We start from the raw sequence: 21918 nt of genomic DNA on the forward strand, positions 1-21918 counted from the left end.
TCTGCTTATAACTTCTGTAAATTCACTATTGGAAGCCGCTAAGCACAGCCTTATTGAAAAGAAACATCAACTTCTGTCTTGATGCTCCTGCAGCACCCTTTGGTCTGTTACTGCAACTCTCTCCTGCGCTGTTATTCCACACTTCTATTGGTTCTCACTGTTGCTGGAAGGATGAAGCTGAAGGAAAATGTTGAATCAAAAAACTGACCTTTTTGACACACCATTTTCTTCTAACTTTGACTTTATTGATCTAGGTGAAGAGCTTCCCTCCATTGCTTGGCTATCATTGACGTCAAGTTTTATCCTCTCTAGGTCTGTCTGATCCTCTGTTGTCTGAACTCCAAGAACAACAATAACTATTTGTGTTCACATAGCTTCTTTTAATGTAGTAAGGTGTCCCGAGGTGCTTTGCAGAAGGCCAAATATAAAGGAACAGGTGCTGGTGGGAGAGTTTGGCGTGGTGGTCAAAAGCTTGGATGAAAAGATGGGTTTTTTGAGGAGTCTTTTAAAGCCAGCGAGGCAGAGGAGTTTGAGGGAGTGAGTTCCAGAGAGTGGGGCTGAGGTGGCTGATTGCTCTATGCCAGTGGTGAAGGAAATGCACCGAAGGTTTTGGGGACAAACAGCCAATGTAGATTAGTGAGCATGGCGGGAGAGACTTAGTTCGGGACAGGGTTGAGTCTGTTGCAGCAGCAACAACAATTCAATATTATTCAACACTTCTAATGTAGGAAAGTGGTGCTTCACAGTGGTGTAGTCAAAAAAAAGGACGTAAAGCCAAAGAAGGACATATTAAGAGGAGATGAAAGAAGGCCTTAAAGCAGGAGAGAGAGAGAGGTGGAAAGGCATGGGGCTTTAAGGGGTATTTCCAGAGCGTGGGCCCTGGGTGGCTGCAGGCACAGCCAGCAATGGTAGGGCAAAGGGAGGCGGAAGTGCACAGGAGGCTAGAATCAAAGGAATGAAGAGTTTGGGTGGGGAGTTGTAGGGTTGGAAGAGGTTACAGAGATAAGAAGGGGGGGAAGGCTGTGAAGGGGTTTAAATACCAAGATGAGAATTTTAAAGTGGGCACGTTGGGGGGGGGGGTGGGGGGAAGCTGGGAGGAAATAAAGGTTAGTGAGGAAAGGGATTAGAGTTTGAGTTATGGAAGATGAGAAACAGCCAGGAGAGCATTGGGATAGTCGGTTCGGGAGGTGACAATGGCATAGGTAAGAGTTTCAGCAGCTGATGAGCTGTGGTAGGGGCGGAGGAGGACGGTGTTGCAGGAGGGGGAAGTAGTGTTGGAGAGGATATGGGGTCGGAAGCTGACCTCTGGGTCGAATAGGAGACCGATGTTGCAGTCTGGTTCAGCCTTAGACAGTGGCTGGGGAGGGAGATGGAATCGATGGCAAGAGAGTGGAGTTTGTCAAAAGATGATGGCTTCATTCTTCTCCGTGTTTCCCAAGACTGGATGTCGGACAAAAATGTGTGCTGCATCCTTGATTTGCATATGCAAAGTGCCGTTTCAGGTGCGCACCCTGAAAGCTCATGGAGGAGCCCTAACCAATATGGCGACTGCAACTTTAAATTTGCCCAAGATTTGAATCTTGTTTCGATAGTGAAAGACAGACAGATGCAAGCTCCCATAAACAGCAATGTGATAATGGGCAGGTTCTCTGTTTTTAGTGATGTTAACTGAGGGATAAATATTGGCCAGAACACCGGGGATAACTCCCCTGCCCTTCTTCGAAATAGTGCCATGGGATCCTTTACGCCCACCTGAGAGAGCAGACGGGGCCTTGGTTTAACGTCTCATCTGAAAGATGGCACCTCTGACAGTGCAGCACTCCCTCAGCACTGCACTGGAGTGTCAGCCTAGATTCTTGTGCTCAAGTCTCTGGAGTGGGGCTTGAACCCATAACATTGGTTGTCATTACGACACCTCTTTTGTGCTCCTGTAAAAGTTACAAGAAAAGTTTGTCTAGTAGGTGATCCCTCACATATCTATAGCCTTCTGTCTCGCCATTCATTATCTCTCTCACTCTCACATTTTCATTTTATCACTGCTTCTTTGATCTTTCCTACTTTCCTCTTTTGGCCCTCCTAAGTTGCATCCTATTATGTTCTTCCTCTTCCATGTATCCTTACAGTTGAAATCTTCAGACTTTTAAAATACAGACTTGATGTTTTACTCTCTGATTTACCTCTTCGTTTTTACTGTTCAGCCTGGATGGTGTTTTTGCACTATGGCTCTTGGCCCTTTCAACATGACGTTTCATCATGTTCTTCTGTATATCTGTCCCATTTATTCAGTGGCCCGATAACGTCTGCAAATGGACAGTACCTCTTGCTGTCAAAGATTAACATTTATCCAAATTGTAATACCGCTACCTGATCAAATGGAACCTCTACTTCACTTGCACACTCACTTTGGGTAGGTGAAAGATATTGGATGGAGGCCAGAGATTTGACAGGCTGAAGCAATTCATTTATTTGCAAAATAAAATACAATTAATACTAGACTACAAGACAAGTGTAATTTCTAATGTACAATTGAAATATATGCCCCATGATGATAACAGAATAATGTCTTGAGTTGTAGCCCACACTGAGTATCTAATCAGAATGGCCACTAATCTCTCTGGTCTGAGGGTCCTTCAGCATCCAGCAAGAGCCACAGGGGGTTATTTTGGCCACAGGGTGAAAATGGGTGCAGTGCTAATAAGACACACCTGTTTGAAAGTCTGGATTTAGCACACAATTTTGGTCCTATTTGCTGATTGCCATAATATGAATTTGCCTGGAGATGCTAAACCAGAAACCTGCAGGTTTAGCACTCTAATGCTGATTAGACGCAATTTTCGTGGCGCAGTACATGTGGACTCCTTGCACCCACTTCCATTGAAGGTGAGGAATGCTCTGGCTGGCACACAGCAGCATGTTGCAGGTTGACTCGGGGACCGAAGGACAGGGCGCACAGGTTGTCCGGACGAGGCACTGGAGGTCCTGGTGGAGGAGGTCCAGAGGAGGTGGGATGTTCTGTACCCGCAGCAGCTGATGCTGCTCTGCTCCCATTCCTCGTCCAGACCAAGGGGGACCCCAAGCAAGATGCCCCCATGACCAACCACACTCCTTCTGGTGACTGCTATAAGGTGGAGTAGTACAGCACTTTACTCCTTTTAGGTGAAGTCCTCAGAGAATGTATCAAATAAATGTTGCTCGTGTGTTGAAGTCTTGACAAAGTGTCAATGAAAGTCTCCTGATGTGTTTCAGAGGTCCCCTTCACAGCTCCAGCAGCAATGATCATGAGATGGTAAGCATCCCTTTAAGTGGTGTGTATCCCTTTAAGTAGTGCTTGAAATTGACATCAACACCATACTTATTCCCAAATAGCTGGTTGCTATTAGGAGAGGGCGGTAGTTGACGCACTAGCCACCAAAATGCAGTGCAGCCTTTTTAATGAGCGCTAGCAGGCATTTTAAGTAGCAATCAGCTGTTTAACGAGCCTCTGGCCGGCTGTTCCTAGTGCTGGCATCAACTCCTTTACCAAGATGGCGTCTTGCGCTAAACTGGCGTTTCAGCCTAAGACCCCATCTTGGCCACCTTGGAGGATCATTCGTGCCTGAACGCTCTGCCAAAAATCGTCCCCACAGACACTCCTTTTATATAGTTAATTTACTTGAAGAAAGGAAGTAGCTGAAATTTTAAAGATATTACCATACAAAAATACAATGGAATAAGACCTCTAGCTTCAGGACAGTTCACAACCACTTCCATACAAAGCAGTCGGCCAGTTTCAACACACAACTTTTTCAACCAAACCATATTCTAGTATATTTGACAATAATAAACTTTATATAATACAGTAATGTGACATGTAAACAATTCCCGATTTTGAGTGAAATCAATATACAGACTCCTTTACACCACTGACTACACTTCAGCAGTACTTCATTGGCTGTAAAGTGTTTGGGACATCCTGAGGTTGTGAAAGGTACTCTATAAATTCAAGTCTTTCTTTTCATTGACACTTGTTTAGAAATGGACGTGGCGTCTAGATTTAGCAGGGGGAATGTTAACTCCTGGGCGGAAAGCCAGCAGGGTGACCGCTTTGCGGAACACCTCCGTTCAGTCCGTAAGGGTGACCCCGAGCTTCCGGTCGCCTGTCATTTCAATTCACCGCTCCGTTCCCACTCATACCTCACCGTCCTCGGCCTATTGCATTGTTCCACGGAAGCTCGTGGAACAGCACCTCATCTTCTGATTAGGCACTTTACAGCCTTCCGGACTCAATATCGAGTTCAACAATTTCAGATTATTACCTCGGCCCCTAGCATATTTTTTTTATCCACACTTTTGGTTTGTGCCTTTTCCTTTTTTTTTCTCTCCCACGTGGCAGCTGTCTTTCATTCTGCCAGCGCATTTCACACTTCATCTAGCGCCATCCTTTGTTTCTGTACCTGCCCTATTACCATCTCGTCTCACCCTGAATACCTCTTAATGTCTCTTCACCTCTCGCAGACCTTCCCTTTTTGTTCTTTCATCCCCTCCCCCATTTCCCAGCCCCCAAACTTGTTTTTCATCCGTTTCATTTCCTGCTTTTTTTTCTCCGTTCTGACGAAGGGTCACAGACCTAAAACGTTAACTCTCTTTCTCTCTCCACGGATGTTGCCTGGCCTGCTGAGTTTTTCCAGCATTTTCTGTTGTTACTTAGGATACAGGGGCCGCTTGCCTGGTGGTTGCAGCGGGAGGACTGTCCCATTTTAACAACCAGGCCTTATTTGAATTTTGCCAGACAGCTGCCCATCCAAAGCGGCCTGCCCTCACCTGATCAATTATATACATATTCAGGCGCACAATCTTTCGAGCTGGAAGTCACTGGGTTTTTGTCCCCATTCCCTAAGGGCAGTGACGACAATTGGATCAACTCGATTGTGGCCTCAGTTCAGATCAGCTGATTGACACAAACCATACCTTCACCATGAGGCTGAGGGCTCAGTGGTGTACTCTTTTGAGCTAATAAATAACCTGTAACTTAACTTAAAACATTAAAGGAAACTTAATAAATTAAATTAAAATTCCATTACCGGTGGTGATAATGCACTCCAGACCCTACGGTGCCCACCAGTCGCGGAAGGCCTCGAGCGTGCCAGCGGACACCGCGTGCTCCATCTCCAGGGCCACCCGGGTGCAAATGGGGCTGCAGAAGAGAGGCAGGCAGCCACTTTGGCCAGGCCCAGGAGCAGTCCCACGAGGAGGTCGCCCGACCTGCCCGCTCCCCTCCGCACCGGGTGACCAAAGATCAGGCGCGTGGGACTGAACTGCAGCCAGCAATCGAGGAGCAACTCCTTCAAATAGTGGGCTCAGTGGTGTAAGGGTTCACCTGCGTGAACTCACTGTTCAGCATTTCTATGGGGGATGCCTCTGCATTCTCTTGTTGCAGGAGGAGGTAGAATCCTTCCTGAAGCAGCCCAGGGGCAGCTGCTTGTTTTATAGAAACATAGAAGATAGGAGCAGGAGTAGGCCATTCGGCCCCTCGAGCCTGTTCCGCCATTTAATGAGATCATGGCTGATCATCCAAATTCAGTACCCTGTCCCTGCTTTCTCCCCATATCCCTTGATCCCTTTAGCCTTAAGAAATATATCTAACTCCTTCTTGAATATATTTAATGAATTGGCCTCAACTGCCTTCTGTGGTAGAGAATTCCACATGTTCACCACGCTCTGGGTGAAGAAATTCCTCCTCATCAGTCCTAAATGGCTTACCCCTTATCCTTAGACTGTGACCCCTGGTTCTGGACTCCCCTGCCATCGGGAACATCCTTCCTGCATCTAGTCCTGTTAGAATTTTATAAGTTTCAATGAGATCCCCTCTCATTCTTCTAAACTCTAGCGAATATAAGCCTAATCGACCCACTCTCTCCTCGTACGTCATTCCTGCCATCCCAGGTATCAGTCTGGTGAATCTTTGCTGCGCTCCCTCCATGGTAAGAACATCCTTCCTCAGATAAGGCGACCAAAACTGCACACAACACTCAAGGTGTGGTCTCACCAAGGCCCTGTACAATTGCAGCAAGACATCCTTGCTCCTGTACTCTAATCCTCTCGCTATGAAGGCCAACATACCATTTGCCTTCTTAACCGCCTGCTGCACCTGCATGCTTACCTTCAGCAACTGGTGCACAAGGACACCCAGGCCTCGTTGCACTTCCCCTTTTCCCAATATATTGCCGTTCAGATAATCTGCCTTCCTGTTTTTGCCACCAAAGTGGATAACCTTGCATTTATCCACATTCTCATGCATCTGCCCAATCACCCAACCTGTCCAAATCATACTGGAGTTTCTCTGCATCCTCCTCACAGCACACACGCCCACCCAGCTTTGTGTCGTCTGCAAACTTGGAGATATTTAGATCTAGTTCCATCGTCTAGATCATTAATATATATTGTGAATAGCTAGGGTCCTAGCACCGATCCCTGCGGTACCCCACTAGTCACTGCCTGCCACTCGGAAAAAGACCCGTTTCTTCCAACTCTTTGCTTCCTGTCTGCCAACCAGTTCTCTATCCAAGTCAGTACCTTACCCCCAACCCCATGAGATTTAACTTTGCACGCTAATCTCTTGTGTTTAATGCTCAAGTTCTCTCCAATTTTTGAGCTCCTACTTGACTGCTTATAACGTCCCATTTCAGTCCAAGCAACCTCCTTCCAGCATAGACTTAACACTGAGGGGCTGACACTGATGGTGACTGTGTGTAATGGGCCTAATGCATATTGTGACACATCGCACAGATTGGGACTGCCGTTCCAGTTAATTGACCAGTTTAGATGCTGAGTGTAATGAGCCCTGTTCCAAATTGCTGGCTGCGCAACAGTTTTTATTCTTAGATCCTCGTGTGCTTGCAGTTTGGAGCACGCAGAGGCCTTTTTAACATCAGGCTGCTGATCATTGGAAGATTTAGGGGCGGATTGATTGCGCAGAGTGCTTGTGCAGCTGGTGGATGTCGGGAGACTTGGTTGGCACAGTGTCAGGTGTAGTAATGGGGCTTATAGATAATGTGATGGTACTATTAAAGCTTCTGATATTTATTGCAGCTTGTTAGTCAGTGAGTAAACACACTTAGCTGTCACTTCTCGTACGTGTTCCAATATTTACCTTTCATCCACCATAGGTTTTGTTTTCAAGTGTTTGCTGTGGTGTTTGCACAGTCATGCTGATTCTAGGAAATATGAATCCATACTTTGAGCTTCTCTGGCTTCACAAACCTCTGTTTCAATGGCCCTGAATTTGCGGTCGGTGGTGTAGCTAAGGAGTAAGCTGCCGACATCCGTACGAAATCCGCACTTGCCTCGTGTGAGCCGCCCTTTGAAAAGTTGCTTTCAAATGCTGCATTTGCGAACCTGGGATCACGTGAGGCGGTGCTCCTTTGACTTCCTGACTCTTAGCCAATCAGAAAACAGAGGCAATTGCTAAAACAGATTGTAAGTATATGTCAGTAAACATAGAAACATAGAAGATAGGAGCAGGAGTAGGCCATTCGGCCCTTTGAGCCTGCTCCGCCATTCAATGAGATCATGGCTGATCATCCAAATTCAGTACCCGGTCCCTGCCTTCTCCCCATATCCCTTGATCCCTTTAGCCTTAAATATATCCAACTCTTTCTTGAATATACTTAATGAACTGGCCTCCACCGCCTTCTGTGGCAGAGAATTCCACATGTTCACCACTCTCTGGATGAAGAAATTCCTCCTCATTTCAGTCCTAAATGGCTTACCCCTTATCCTTAGACTATGACCCCTGGTTCTGGACTCCCCGGCCATCAAACATCCTTCCTGCATCTAGTCTGTCCAGGCCTGACAGAATTTTATAGGTTTTGATGAGATCCCCTCTCAATCTTCTAAACTCCAGTGAGTATAAGCCCAATCGACACAATCTCTCCTCATACGTCATTCCTGCCATCCCAGGTATCAGCCTGGTGAATCTTTGCTGCACTCCTTCTGTGGCAAGAACGTCCTTCCTCAGGTAAGGCGACCAAAACTGCACACAATACTCAAGGTGTGGTCTCACCAAGGCCCTGTACAACTGCAGCAAGACATCCTTGTTCTTGTACTCGAACCCTCTTGCTACGAAGGCCAACATACCATTTGCCTTCTTAACCGCCTGCTGGTCTTCTACTGGCATATATTTGCAATCTACATAGCATTTAATAGCCACTCTTAATTGGAAATGTTGGTTGAAGGGATTTAAAAAGGTAGGTATATATATTCTAGTTATGCCAGTTATACATTTGATCAAACATCTTTCATAACTGTGTAAATAATACTGCATTTGTTAGATATATGGTTCTTACCTACTCCGTATTAGATAGAAACATAGAAAAATAGGAGCAGGAGTCGGCCATTCGTCCCTTCGAGCCTGCTCCGCCATTCAATATGATCATGGCTGATCCTCTATCTCAATACCATATTCCCGCTCTCTCCCCATACCCCTTGATGCCTTTTGTGTCTAGAAATCTATCTATCTCCTTCTTAAATATATTCAGTGACTTGGTCTCCACAGCCTTCTGTGGTAGAGAATTCCACAGCTTCACCACCCTGAGTGAAGACATTTCTCCATTATTTGAAATGTGCCTGTAAAGTAGCAAACCCCAGTACAAAATGTTGCTATAAATCATTAGTTTTTTTTTTTCGGCACACACAAACTTTGCCCGTAAACCAATACAGTATATCCAGTCTATAGATTGCCTATTGCTGGTGTTTACTGTGCTTAATTTCTGGGTTCAAAAGCTCAATCGGGAAAGATTTTCAATTTGCCACCCAGAAATAAAACTGGTGCTGTGGATCGTCTTGTCGGATTATCACCTCCATCCAATCACAAATGATATTCCCCACCAACTACAAATTTCAACCCCTATCACTGGTAACCTTTGCGCGAGGGATTTTTCACAGAGAGCAAACTTAAAACATTTGTGTGGTTTTAGTTTCATGCCTAGCCACCTTTTGACCTTTGCTGTTATGCCCCACAAAACTTATTTTTTGTGACAAGAGCAGTAGTAAAATCCACAAAAGTAAAGCCCATATGAATATTTCCTGATTTTTATATTACATAATTTCCACTGGCCGTCAACTAGATTATCTTCATCTTCTCCCTAGTTTCCCCACTTCCCAGTGTTGCAGCCATACCTTTTTAAAACAGTTTCTGGAGCAGCAGTTATAAAGACGGATAGCTGCAAGATGCTATTCACAGGCAATATTCATATTTTGCTGCAGGTTGCAGGTCACACTGTGGTTAGACATATGAAAAGAGTTTTGAGTCTGGACAGTAAATGTTTAGTCAGAAAATGCTGGAAACAATCAACAGGTCAGTCAGCAGCCACCAACTAATACAATTTTCTCGTCCGTTTCCCCCCACCCACCCTTACGCTGTGCAACAGGCTTCCTGTGCCTGTTTGCACCAGATGTAAAAAATGTCGGTAATTAATGCACAGCAGGTAGGCAATTAGCCCAACTTTCTGCCAGCACGTTGATTTGACCGGGTAGATGAAACGTGCAGCGAAGCCGATGTGCAGTTGGAACTTGACAGGTCGCAAGTTTGAGATTTAGAAATCCCGAACTTGCGGTCAATTTCAAAGGCAGTATTACGGCATACTCTGAGAGTACACCATCATACCAACCGTATATTCGGGACCAATGTGTTTAATGGAAAATCTTGGGTGCTTTCCAGCTCACCTGCCTTTCTCTGCACTTTGGGACAAAATACCATCTATCCCATGGGATTTGTTTGCCATTGAGCCCATTAAATCTATCTGGGGCTTCCATCTTATTTATATTGAAGTCATTCACCTTGCCTTGGTTAACTCTGTTTGGGGAGGGCATGTTGCTCAAGTCTCCCCTGGTGTGCACTTGGAGAAATTAATCCTCCAGAATATTAACTATTCGATACTTGTCCTCAAAGTTTGAGCCTCTTTGGATCTCGCCTCTTCTCTGACTGCCCTCTTACTATTGTAGCACTTTTTCTAGGTCTCTCTGATCATTTTTTAATGCATTTTGACATATCCCTGCATTTACCCTAATGAATCCCTTGCCCTTTCCCTTTGCAGGATTTGTAGAGGTTGATTTTTTTTCTTTGTCATTTAAAAAAAATTTGTTAATCCATTTAGGCTCAAGTATGTTTAGCCTGAGCTCAGTGATTTTAGTTATATATTTGTCCTGCATTCTCAGGATTATTCCTTTGAAGTTATCTTCTACTGAAGTGTTATTGAACATCCTCCTCCACTTGCTTTAGTTATTCCCCTTGTTTCTTTAAAATTCACCCTTTTTACAGTTTAGATACCGGGCTTACCAAGTTAAACCTGATCATTCTATGATCATTGTACCCCAGAGGTGCAACAACTTTAATTTCCAGGGGTCATTTACTAATACCAGGTGGAGATGAGCACTGCCTCTTGTGGCTCCCTTGACGCACTGGCTCATGAAGCAGTCATTTGCCAACTCTGGCGCTAAACCATTTGGGTTTTCTTAGTTTATATTTGGCTGATTGAAGTCTCCCATTACAATAGCTTTCCTGTCCTCAGGAACCCTTGTAATATAATCAACACTTGTGTGCCGAGGTTGTTGTGTGAATCAGTACAGACTCTCGGTGGGTTCTGAGCAACTGGGCAATCAGTTTTATTGAGAAGCCTGGCTGAAGGGAAAATCCCTTCGTGCAGGTCATGCTTGTGATGAAAATTAAACATTTTTTGTCCTTTTTTAATGTATCATGCAGCTGGTTTCTTTCTGTCACAGTACATATGGCGTTAATAAATCAGATTTACTCGGCAAATAACCCAGCTTGTTTTGATACAGCGGCTCAGATGTTGTGTCTGGACATGTATCTGAGGGAGGGACCAAGCCCTTCCATTCAGTGTAAGCATCTTGTGGGTTTTAGTTGTGTGTGTTTATATCTGTGTCTCAGAGATACATTATTGGCCCTGAAATTAGGATCGGGAGCTTGCCACGCGTGCAAGCCCCGATGTGCACTGCTTGCATTTCCTGTCACTGGCCCGGTTCAGATGTCGGCGCGATGTGCTTACCTGATCCAGCGGCGTAGTTAGTGCGATGTGCTGGCTGGGATCAGGTGAGCACTGTGCAGCCAATCAGGGGAGGGGAAACTCATTCATGAGTTTGACAGTAAGAGCTGTCAAACTCATAAACTCCTGGCCCCAAATCACTACTTTAACCTGAAAGAAAATTTTAAAAAAGTTGCACTACTTAAATGAACAATAAAGAACGCTGAAAAACTATTTTAAACAATAATTTTAACATTTGAAAAAAAAAATTATATAAAAAATCGGGGTTAAAACTAAACTTACTGTAAATTCTTTAAAAATAACAAACCTGTGGGGAAAAAAAAATTCTCAATTGTACTAAAAGCCCACTAACCTGAAAAACCAAGTACTTACGTGTGGTTTTTCAATGCGTAAAGACCGGAGGCCTTTACACACGCGCAACTCTGGGGGGAGGAAAAAAAAGGAATTTCACTGCGCACGCGCTGCCTGTGCAGTCGCGCGCATTCTGCCTCTTAACCCCTTGGGTCAGAGGACAGGAAATGCCGGTTTTCAGCGCATGCGCTGTGCATGCTGAAAACTGGCAATTCCTCCGGGCACACGTGTGAGTACCCCGTCCGTACTCGCGCGTTATGCCCGGAATTACTGGGCCAATAAATTTCCTTTGTTCCGCTCTACTTTTTGAAAACTTTTTCTTGGCCTGTATCGTTCAAGTCGAGGGCGTTGACATGATGTAACCAGCAGCTGAAATATAGTCATAAGGGCTTTCTGTTTGATCCCTGGGCTCACTACGCTCACATAGATATTCACGGGTTACGACAAAATCCAGGCCATAGGGACTGAGTGATTTGCCTATGGGAATGGTCTGAGACACTGAACTCGAGGGAAAATTCTACAGTTTAAAAACCCAATGAATGTAACAACAAATGAGGCTAATCAGAATAAAGATCATATAAATTAGAAAGTATTGATTAGGTAACTGCTAACTTGGATTTTAAAAGTCTGTAGGTTGGAGGAGGAAATATGTGGCTGTACTCTCCCAATTCACGAGAAGCACGGTAGTTTGTGTGAGTTGTTTGTGGTCAGTAGACATATTGGAGCCAGCTAACCGAAGCGGCCACGTTTCCGTTCCACACCCTCTGTCATGCTCTCCCTGCCTTTTCCTCTCTCTCGTTGCATGTGTCTATTGGGCAGTTGCACCCACACTGCGATTGGTTTCTTTGTCTTTGCGCCTGCCCGTATCAGTAGCCAGATCCACGCGCTGCCTTGTGACTTGAGATGTGAGAAGGTCATAGATAATTGGAATAGTGGGAATTCCGAACCAGCATTCCAGCTTTGACAGAAGCTTGTCTGACTACAGTGGGCAGCTGATTGTGATGTTGTCGCATCTCTGGTCTGGTCTTGTGTTGCAGAAAATTTAAACAATTTATAAAAAAAAAAAAAAAAAAAGATAATTGCATTGCAGCAGTTAGTTCAGTGCTAGCTGCCAGCTCAAAGGACTGCATCTAAGAGCCAAGCCAGGCTGGATCGATCATGGCCTATTCATTTCCACTCTGCACAGGTAGTTTCTGTGCTTGATTTTAGTGTTTATATGGAATGATGCGCTCCCTTGCCTGTGCTGAACCACCTTCTTCCCTTCCCCATTCTACAGCATTCCAACATCTTAGTGAGGGTCAACAGCTTTCAATGGGTCAACATCGCACAATTGGAGCTGCTAGTTTGACCACTCTCCCTGCCTCGGCAGCTATGTGATGGCCAGCCTTCCCCATGAGGCTGTGCAATGTCCTCTCCTCCATCCCAAGCGACTGTATTACATACTTCCTTCTCTTCACCCTCTGGGTTCCCTATTCGATTTTTGTCCTTTTATTTTAATGCATCATTGCCAATTTCAATTTTTTGTTTTTGTTTGGTTCTTTAGGTCATGCGAGTCTCTGGCAGGGAAGGAAGTTGCAGGTAAGCCTTTGCAGCTAGCTCGTGATTTACAATGGGGTTGGTTTGGATGATTTTAGGGCTAGGGATGCAAGGAAACTGGCAACAAAGTCCCAAGATCGATGTCGTGTTTTCCAAGACAATGGCTTATTATCTGTACAAAAGCAAAATACTGCGGATGCTGGAAATCGGAAATAAAAACAGAAAATGCTGGAAATGCTCAGCAGGTCAGGCAGAATCTGTGAAGAGAGAAACAAAGTTAACGATTCAGGTTGTTGAGATTGCATCAGAAATGGCTTATTATCTGTCCTTCGTCGACATCTACAGCTTCCAGTCCCTAGATTATTTGGCAGTCATAGCAGTTATCCTTGTTTTCAAATCCTTCCGTGGCCTCGACCCTCCCTATCTCTGTAATCTCCTCCAGCCCCACAACCCTCCGCGATACCTGCGCTCCTCTAATTCTGCCCTCTTGAGCATCCCTGATTATAATCGCTCAACCATTGGTGGCTGTGCCTTCTGTTGCCTAGGGCCTAAGCTCTGGAATTCCCTGCCTACACCTCTTCACCTCTTTATCTCTCTTGCCTCCTTTAAGACACTCGTTAAAACTTTTTTGACCAAGCTTTTGGTCACCTGCCCTAATTTCTCCTTGTGTGGCTCGGTGTCAAATTTTTTGTCTTATAACACTCCTGTGAAGCGCCTTGGGACGTTTTACTACGTTAAAGGCGCAATATAAGTACAAGTTGTTGTTGTTTGTTTTTAATGGATAATCTGCTTCCTCTGAAGCCCTGATACCTGCTGGTCCTCTGAGTTTGTGTGTTCTTTCTCACCCTGCCCCTCCCCCACTCTGATGCCTCGGTGACTTTAGATAGTGAGTAGCTGAGCCATACACACGAAGAGGGCCACAAGTCAGCACCGGTGACCTGAGTTTAGGGAGGGGGGAAAGAAATCAGCCAGAGTTCACGCTTCTAATGAACATCAATAAGAACCTAAGAAATCGAAGCAGGAGTAGGCCATATGGCCCGTCAAGCCTGCTCCACCATTCAGTAAGATCATGGCTGATCTTCTACATCACCTCCACTTTCCCGCCCTATCCTCACATCCTGTTATTCAAAAATCTAATGATCTCAGTCTTGAATATATTCAACGACTGAGCATTCTCAGCCCTCTGGGGTAGAGAATTTCAAAGATTCACAACTCTGAGTGGAAAAAATCCTAAATGGCCAAGCCCTTATTCTGAGACTGTGACGCCTAGTTCTAGACTCCCCAGCCAGGGGAATCAGCCTCTCCGCACCTACCCTGTAAAGCCCTTTAAGAATTTTATACGTTTCAATGAGATCACCTCTCATTCTTCTAACCTCCAGAGAAAGCAGGCCCATTCTACTCAGTCTCATAGAATAGCCCTCTCATCCCAGGAATTAATCTCGTGAATCTTCATTGCACCCCCTCTAAGGCAAGTATATCCTTCCTTAGGTAAGGAGACCAAAACTGTACCCAGTATTCCAGGTGTGGTCTCACCAAAGCCCTATATAATTGCAACAAGACCTCCTTACTCGTATACTCCAACCTCCCTTACAATAAAGGTTAACGTACCATTTGCCTTCCTAATTGCTTACTGTACCTGCATGTGATGCTTGTTGGAAAGTGTGCGTGTTTGTGAATCGGGCTTTGTTGAAGTTGCTGGTGGTCGCAAAATCTGCCAATGCTGATCCCTTAGGCTCACGTACAAAGTTTGGCCGCTGGGGTCAGCTGCTGGCAAATGGCTGAATTTGTGAAACTATAGCCCAGTTAGCACCTCGGAGGAGTGGGAGGACTTGTAGATCCCTCAGTGCTGCCACCCGTGTGACCGAAGCAAGTTCGGAGAAATAAACTCTGCTCTTTCAAAGGAAAAATTATTTAACGAGAGATTTCTAACTCGCTTAATACTGCCCTGCCCAGTCGGGCACATTGATGTATGTAAGTGAACCAGTTAAGCTGCATAGTGCAGGGACATCTCATTCCATTCCGTGTAGATTAGCTGGTCTCAGCCTGCACAGCATTTCCCATGCAATAATTAGTCTGCGTTCCCCTGGGATAGTGAGGAGAAAAAGTGCAAAGCACAGAGGGAAGGAAAACAATCGGTGGGTTCCGCCCCCTGATCACGCTACAGTGGCTCCTGCTGGCAAGTGTGTGGGTAGCAACACTGACTGAAGGCACTGTTGGGCTTGGTTGTGATGCCCATATGTTCGAATAGCCTGTCAGCAGTTGAGGCTGGTACTTGGGTGAAGTATGGTTGATGCCTCTGGAACCCACAACCCAGCAGGGGGCAGCGTCTTCCGGGGTCGGGGGGAGGGGGAACGAAGAGGAAATTGGGGGGAAAAAAGCATTTGATATAAAATTAATTACCAGCTTGTTGTGATGGCGTGCGATAGTCATTTGTCAATTAGACCCTGGCACTTCCTGCGTTGCTTGCACTGCTTCCGATGGTTTTTCCAGAATATTCTATTGAACTGTTTCTCATCTCTGCAGGAGACAGTCATAGAGAGAAGAAATTTCGGCCTCATCGGCAATTCGGAGATCGCAGAGAAAATGTCATTAGTGCTCGGACGTACTTCTACGCAGACGAGTCCAAGTGTGACCAATACATGGAGACCTTCTTGAAATGTATCGCGGCATCTGGTATGAATCCATTTTGTTGGGTACTGTGAGTTGGGCACCTTGAGTATTGTGTGCAGTTTTGGTCACCTTACCTGAGGAAGGACGTTCTTGCCATGGAGGGAGTGCAGTGAAGATTCACCAGGCTGATACCTGGGATGGCAGGAATGACGTATGAGGAGAGATTGTGTCGATTGGGCTTATACTCACTGGAGTTTAGAAGATTGAGAGGGGATCTCATCGAAACCTCTAAAATTCTGTCAGGTCTGGACAGACTAGATGCAGGAAGGATGTTTCGGATGGCTGGGGAGTCCAGAACCAGGGGTCATAGTCTAAGGATAAGGGGTAAGACATTTAGGACTGAAATGAGGAGGAATTTCTTCACCCAGAGAGTGGTGAACCTGTGGAATTCTCTGCCACAGAAGGCGGTGGAGGCCAGTTCATTAAATATATTCAAGAAAGAGTTGGATATATTTCTTGAGGCTAAAGGGATCAAGGGATATGGGGAGAAGGCAGGGACAGGGTACTGAATTTGGATGATCAGCCATGATCTCATTGAATGGCGGAGCAGGCTCAAAGGACCGAATGGCCTACTCCTGCTCCTATCTTCTATGTTTACTCTATTGCAGAATGAACGGTGAGGGGCTTTGTGCGGGTATACTTTGTGGTGGTTTTATATCTTCTGGCTATTCAGTGTCACTTGATTGAGCCCGTGACACCAGCCAGGCTGGACTTCTCTTTCCAGGATCTGTGTAGGTACTGTTGGTGAGCGGCAGGTTATACGGTCATTACTGGCAGTGCATGTGCTGTTCCTCACTGACATTTCCTCATTGTTCAGTGGTGGCATCAACACCTCTGTTGATTGGGTGGGTTACTCCTCCCCCTGGCACTATACTTTTGGTGTGGGGTTCGGTGACACAGAAGTGACTGGTTCAGTTCTCTGATGATTCTTAATGTCCCTTGCAGGTGGCAGCTCCGAGGATGGATTTGCAGCCATCAAGCTGACGGCACTGGGGCGACCACAGTTTCTGGTAGGATTGCAGTCTTGTTTCTAACATTTGGAGGCCTGTGAGACCAGAGGTTGATGGTTTAATGCCTAATGATTATGGGGGGTGGGTGGTGTGGAAGAGTGATAAAGCTGGAAGAAGATTTTTCCAAATTGTAACAGACTAATCAACAATAATGGTGATAAAGTGTCCTATTGCCCGAATGTGCTTTTTGAAGCGAGGGGTTGTTTGTGTATCTCCTTGTGATAGTGGCGGGTACTGTCTACATTTTACTTTTAAACCTGACTTTTTTTTTCAAATATCCCCGTGATTGTGTGAGGAAACCCATCGTGAAGAGTGAGTGGACAGAGTCCCATCTACCTCGGGATAATGTACCTGAATTGAAATTGAACTGTTTTTGTGTCGACGCCATCTTTTCCTGACTCCTCCTTTAGCTGATGGGTCAGGGATTGGTTGTTTGGTCTCGGACTGTCCTGGTTTGTCAGGGAGGGTGGGAGCTGCTTTGACTGTAGGGTTAGTTGCAGGATGATGCCGGGATCGGTGATTGATTTGAGTCTGATGTCCTGTCAGTCCTCTGCAACCCTTGTGCTTTTTCTCTCGTCCTTGTAGCTCCAGTTCTCCGAGGTGCTGGTTAAATGGCGCGGTTTTTTTCGCCAGCTTGCTGCTGAGCAGGGAAAGGCTGGCCAGGCTGCTGTGGACACAAAGCTGGATTTGGAGCGGGTGCAGGTGAGTTGTGTGGTTGGCGGTGGTGTGCGGGCACTGGGTGGGGTGGAGAAAGTGGCAGACTAGGCACCACACCGCACTGCAGTGACAAGTTGCTTGGACCATGATGAGCAACAAAGTTATGGTAGCATAGTGGTTATGTTACTGGACTAATGATCAGGAGATATGGGTTCAAATCCATGGGGAATTTAAATTCCGTTAATAAAAAGTTGCCGTAAGTAATGGTGACCATGAAACTACTGGATTGTCCTTAAAAACCCATCTGGTTCACTAATGTCCTTTAGGGAAGGAAAGTCCTTACCTAGCCTGGCCTACATGTGACTTCAGACCCACAGCAATGTGGTTGACTCTTAATTGGCCTAGCAAGCCACTCTGTTGTAACAAACTGCTACAAAGAAATATCCCTAACAGCACTATAGGAGTACCTTCACCACACGGACTGCGGTTCAAGAAGGCGGCTCACCACCACCTTCTTGAGAGCAATACTGGATGGGCAATAAATGCTGGCCTTGCCTGCGACGCCCACATTCCATGAACGAATAAATAAAACATTAACAATTTCAACACTATGCTTGCCTTTGTCACTAACTCTGGGGCCCGGGAGTGAACTAGTTCGGTGAGGCTACCAGACAGGAGGACTGGAGTTTGGGGCAGAACCTAGTTCTGCCAGGTCTCTGTCCCTTTCTACACCCTACCCACTTGCTTCCGTTGTTTCCATCACTAAGACAGGACTAGTGGGATGACCAACATCCCACCAACGGCAAGCATGCCCACATGATGCAGGCGTGCTGAATCAGCAGATGCTGAAGTGGGGGTCCCGTTGCCGATTTCTGAATGCCAACAGGGAAGCGGCTTCATTTTTTAAAAAATGTATTAAAAAAACTCAACTCTTCTGTCAAAACTGCCACCTCCCTCTCCCTCATAGAGTGGATATCCAGGGAGAGGCCTAAATGGCGTGGTACCAACCCCCTTTATGTAAATACCCCTGTTGCCAGGATTTGGGACAAGCTCAATGCCGAGGGAAGGCTAACGGCTATAAATCCCAAACTCGCGGCAGTTCCCGCAGAGGAGCGGGTTTCAAGGAATTTCAGGGTGTATGTCTTGTATCAAGGAGAGGAACTGAAGCCTGGGCCTGGTGAGAGGAATGTCTCTGTTCTCTACACTGCATTATATTCAAAACTATTTTCTCTTTTGTTTCGTACCACAGGAGAGCTTGGCGAAATTCGGCATAGCCACCTTAGAAGAGATCACCCACTTGTTCACTGGAGAGAAAATTGGACTGTCTGGGTAAGCACCTGGTACAAGCCAATTTCTGTGCGTCTCGCTCGGTGTACGGGTGTGGCTGCTGTTTACTGACATCCTCTGCTTCGCTAGATCGTTCTGTGCCAGTTTCATAGGCCGTGACCCAGCAGTGCTGACGTTAACATTAATTGCGCAGAGACACGACGGCGCTTTCTGGTACACATGCAAAGGCCACTTGGGGATGTGCGAGTTTAACTGCAGGAGGAGGTGTAGTGCGTGAGCGAGTTTTATCAATCAAACACATGAGGGGATCCTCCAGCGTAAAGAGGTATCCTCCACCAATCAGAATCCAGGTATTCTGACAGGTATGGTCGAACTCTGTTAACGAGATGGTCAGTTGCACCATTCCTGCACGTGCGCCCTCCCTCCCCTGGTCCTTCTAACAGCTCCCCTGTTGTCCAGGGTTACTAACCTGACGTGTAATTGGCGAATCTCTTGACCATTGCTCTTTGCTTGGAGGACACCGTGCGCTCAAGAGGACCGTGCATTCGAGTCAGATCAGCTGTGCTGCTTGTAACTCTTGAGATTACCGCTGGTTACATGATTCTTGCATTACAAAAGCATTCTAAATTTGTTTTAAAAAGATTATTGATCTGCCACTTAATACACACAGCTTGTGACGGGCAATATTGAAATGGTCCAGATTTTGCTGCCACGATAATGGCGAGTTTAATGGCGCTCGTCGTTATTAGGGTGCAAATCATCCAGCAGCTTGTGGCGAGGAAGAGGTACTCCGTGAATTGCGAATCACCGAAAGTTGCTGAATGACTTGCGCCACTCCGCCGTTGGCCTTGTGAAAATGGCATCTCTCCCTCAACCTCCCCGTGAGTTTCGTGGCATTTCTGCATTTGCGTATTAATTACCAATTAAATGCGTCACAGAAAGTTAGGGCTGCTACTTAACCACATAAGCGTGAGGAAATTTGTGTTCTTGCAATGCCACTCAACCTCTCCGGCCCAGAAAGGGAACAATTGAAACTGTGGTGTCTCATTCTTGCAGGTAGTAAATTGGTGTTAGAGATTTTTTTAAATTGTTAGTTTTAGATTTTCACACTTTTTTCTTTTTCTCCCTCCCTCTCCTCTCTCTCTCTCTCAATGTAATTTTTTTCTTCCCCTCTCTATTTCTCATTCTGTAGTGATTTGACTCTAATTCGCTCTAATTCATCCTATTTCTTTCTCAGTCGTTCCTCTGTTTCTTTTTCTCAATCCTTGAATCTCATTGGCTAAGGAGATAGACTGTTGGTCCCACCGTTCACCCAGGACCCAGATGCTCCGTTGCCCTCATTATCAACTTTCACTTCCAGCAAATTACAAGGCAAAATTTTTTGAGCTGAACGGTGAGGGGGAAAAAGCCTAACTAACCGAGCGCGCCGCGAGACAACCCACTCCAACAAACTCTGGGCCATTGTGTCCAAAAAAAAAAGCTTGTTGATGGCTTACTGGGTGTATCCAATGAGTTGTTCCACACAAACCAGGCAGGTCCCAGGTTCTGTCCCATGTCTGTGCTGAGTTAGCTGATCTCGGCCAAGGCAGTCCTGGGATTACAGTTAGCCAGAGTGTTTCTGAGCCAGGGAATGGTGAAATCAACCAGGGTATCTGCTCCTGAACGTTAGTCAGTGACTCCTGCTGGAGAGTACTTGTTGTACAAGTTGCGTAGTGAGGACAGGATCGGGCGCAAATTAAATTTTGTGCATAGCTGAATAGTCTGATGACACTCGCTGTCCAGATTCGCACATGAAGAATAGTCACTTGGGTGAAGTACTGAGGTGTTCGAGGAATTGTATCAAGTTGGCAGATGACACAAAGCTGGGTGGGCGTGTGTGCTGTGAGGAGGATGCCGAGAAACTCCAGTACAATTTGGACAGGTTGGGTGATATGGCAGATGCAGTATAATGTGGATAAATGCAAGGTTATCCGCTTTGATGGCAAAACAGGAAGGCAGATTATTATCTGAACGACAATAGGTTGGGAGAAGGGGAAGTGCAACGAGACCTGGGTGTCCTTGTGCACCAGTCGCTGAAGGTAAGCATGCAGGTGCAGCAGGCGGTTAAGAAGGCAAATGGTATGCTGGCCTTCATAGCGAGAGGATTCAAGTACAGGAACAAGGATGTTTTGCTGCAGTTGTACATGGCCTTGGTGAGACCACATCTTGAGTATTTTGTGCAGTTTGGTCGCCTTATCTGAGGAAGGATGTTCTTGCCATGGAGGGAGTGCAGCGAAGATTCACCAGGCTGATACCTGGGATGGCAGGAATGACGTATGAGGAGAGATTGGGTCGATTGGGCTTATATTTGCTAGAGTTTAGACGAATGAGAGGGGATCTCATTGAAACTTTTAAAATTCTAACAGGACTAGACAGACTAGATGCAGGAAGGATGTTCCCGATGGCAGGGGAGTCCAGAACCAGGGGTCACAATCTAAGGATAAGGGGTAAGCCATTTAGGACTGAGATGAGGAGGAATTTCTTCACCCAGAGAGTGGTGGACCTGTGGAATTCTCTACCACAGAAGGCAGTTGAGGCCAATTCATTAAATATATTCAAGGAGTTAGATATATTTCTTAAGGCTAAAGGGATCAAGGGATATGGGGAGAAGGCAGGGACAGGGTACTGAATTTGGATGATCAGCCATGATCTCATTGAGTGGCGGAGCAGGCTCGAGGGGCCGAATGGCCTACTCCTGCTCCTATCTTCTATGTTTCTATGTATCCTCGCAACAGTAAGTGCCTGCACGATGAGAACGAAGAAAGTTGACATAGGGAGGGGGTAGATAAGTGCTGAGAGTAGTAAAATAGCATCTGGTTCTGATTACTGATGCATGTGTCCCATAGGGAATTACAGGCACTCATGTGCCCACTTTTGCATTGCATGTCAAATGACTGACATGGGAATGTGCTGTATCATATTACTGACCCTTGTGTGCCCTTTCTCCTTGCTTACAGCACTGTAGATCTGCTGGACTGGAACAACCTGATCGACAACCGAACTAAAGTTGCCAAGCTCTTTGTAGTTCCAAACCTGCAGGTACAGAGCCTTGAATATCACAGTGAGCAATGTGCAGGCTGGAATATAGGGGTGTGAGACACCTGTGTATAAATGACGTAGGAATGTGGGATATCTGTATAAATGACCGGCGGGGGGGCGTGGGATTTCTGTGTATAAATGTCTCTAATTCAGGGTAGTAAGCACTGCCCGCTGCTGTCTATAGTTTAGAACTTTGTAGATTGTTTTGCCCTGAAATACCTGGGAGGCCTGTTGCACTGGTGCACTTTCCTCCCACCCTAGCCCATGGCCAGAGACCCCACCCCAAA

At 45.9% G+C, this 21918-nt stretch overlaps 1 protein-coding gene across 1 annotated transcript in view; it reads left to right on the forward strand.

Annotated features, from left to right (window-relative positions):
* The window catches only part of prodhb (proline dehydrogenase (oxidase) 1b), a 41829-nt gene that overhangs the window by 9961 nt on the left and 9950 nt on the right, over window positions 1-21918 (forward strand). Inside the window, exons 3-8 of the mRNA XM_085961482.1 lie at window positions 12937-12971; window positions 15453-15602; window positions 16545-16609; window positions 17195-17311; window positions 18516-18595; window positions 21550-21631. Coding sequence (XP_085817608.1) covers window positions 12937-12971; window positions 15453-15602; window positions 16545-16609; window positions 17195-17311; window positions 18516-18595; window positions 21550-21631 — 529 coding nt within the window. The remainder of the gene's footprint in view (window positions 1-12936; window positions 12972-15452; window positions 15603-16544; window positions 16610-17194; window positions 17312-18515; window positions 18596-21549; window positions 21632-21918) is intronic.

The sequence above is a fragment of the Somniosus microcephalus genome, chromosome 19 (genome assembly GCF_052327205.1).
Source record: "Somniosus microcephalus isolate GS21.2 chromosome 19, FLI_Smic_1.0, whole genome shotgun sequence".
NCBI classification, from domain to species: Eukaryota; Metazoa; Chordata; class Chondrichthyes; order Squaliformes; family Somniosidae; genus Somniosus; species Somniosus microcephalus.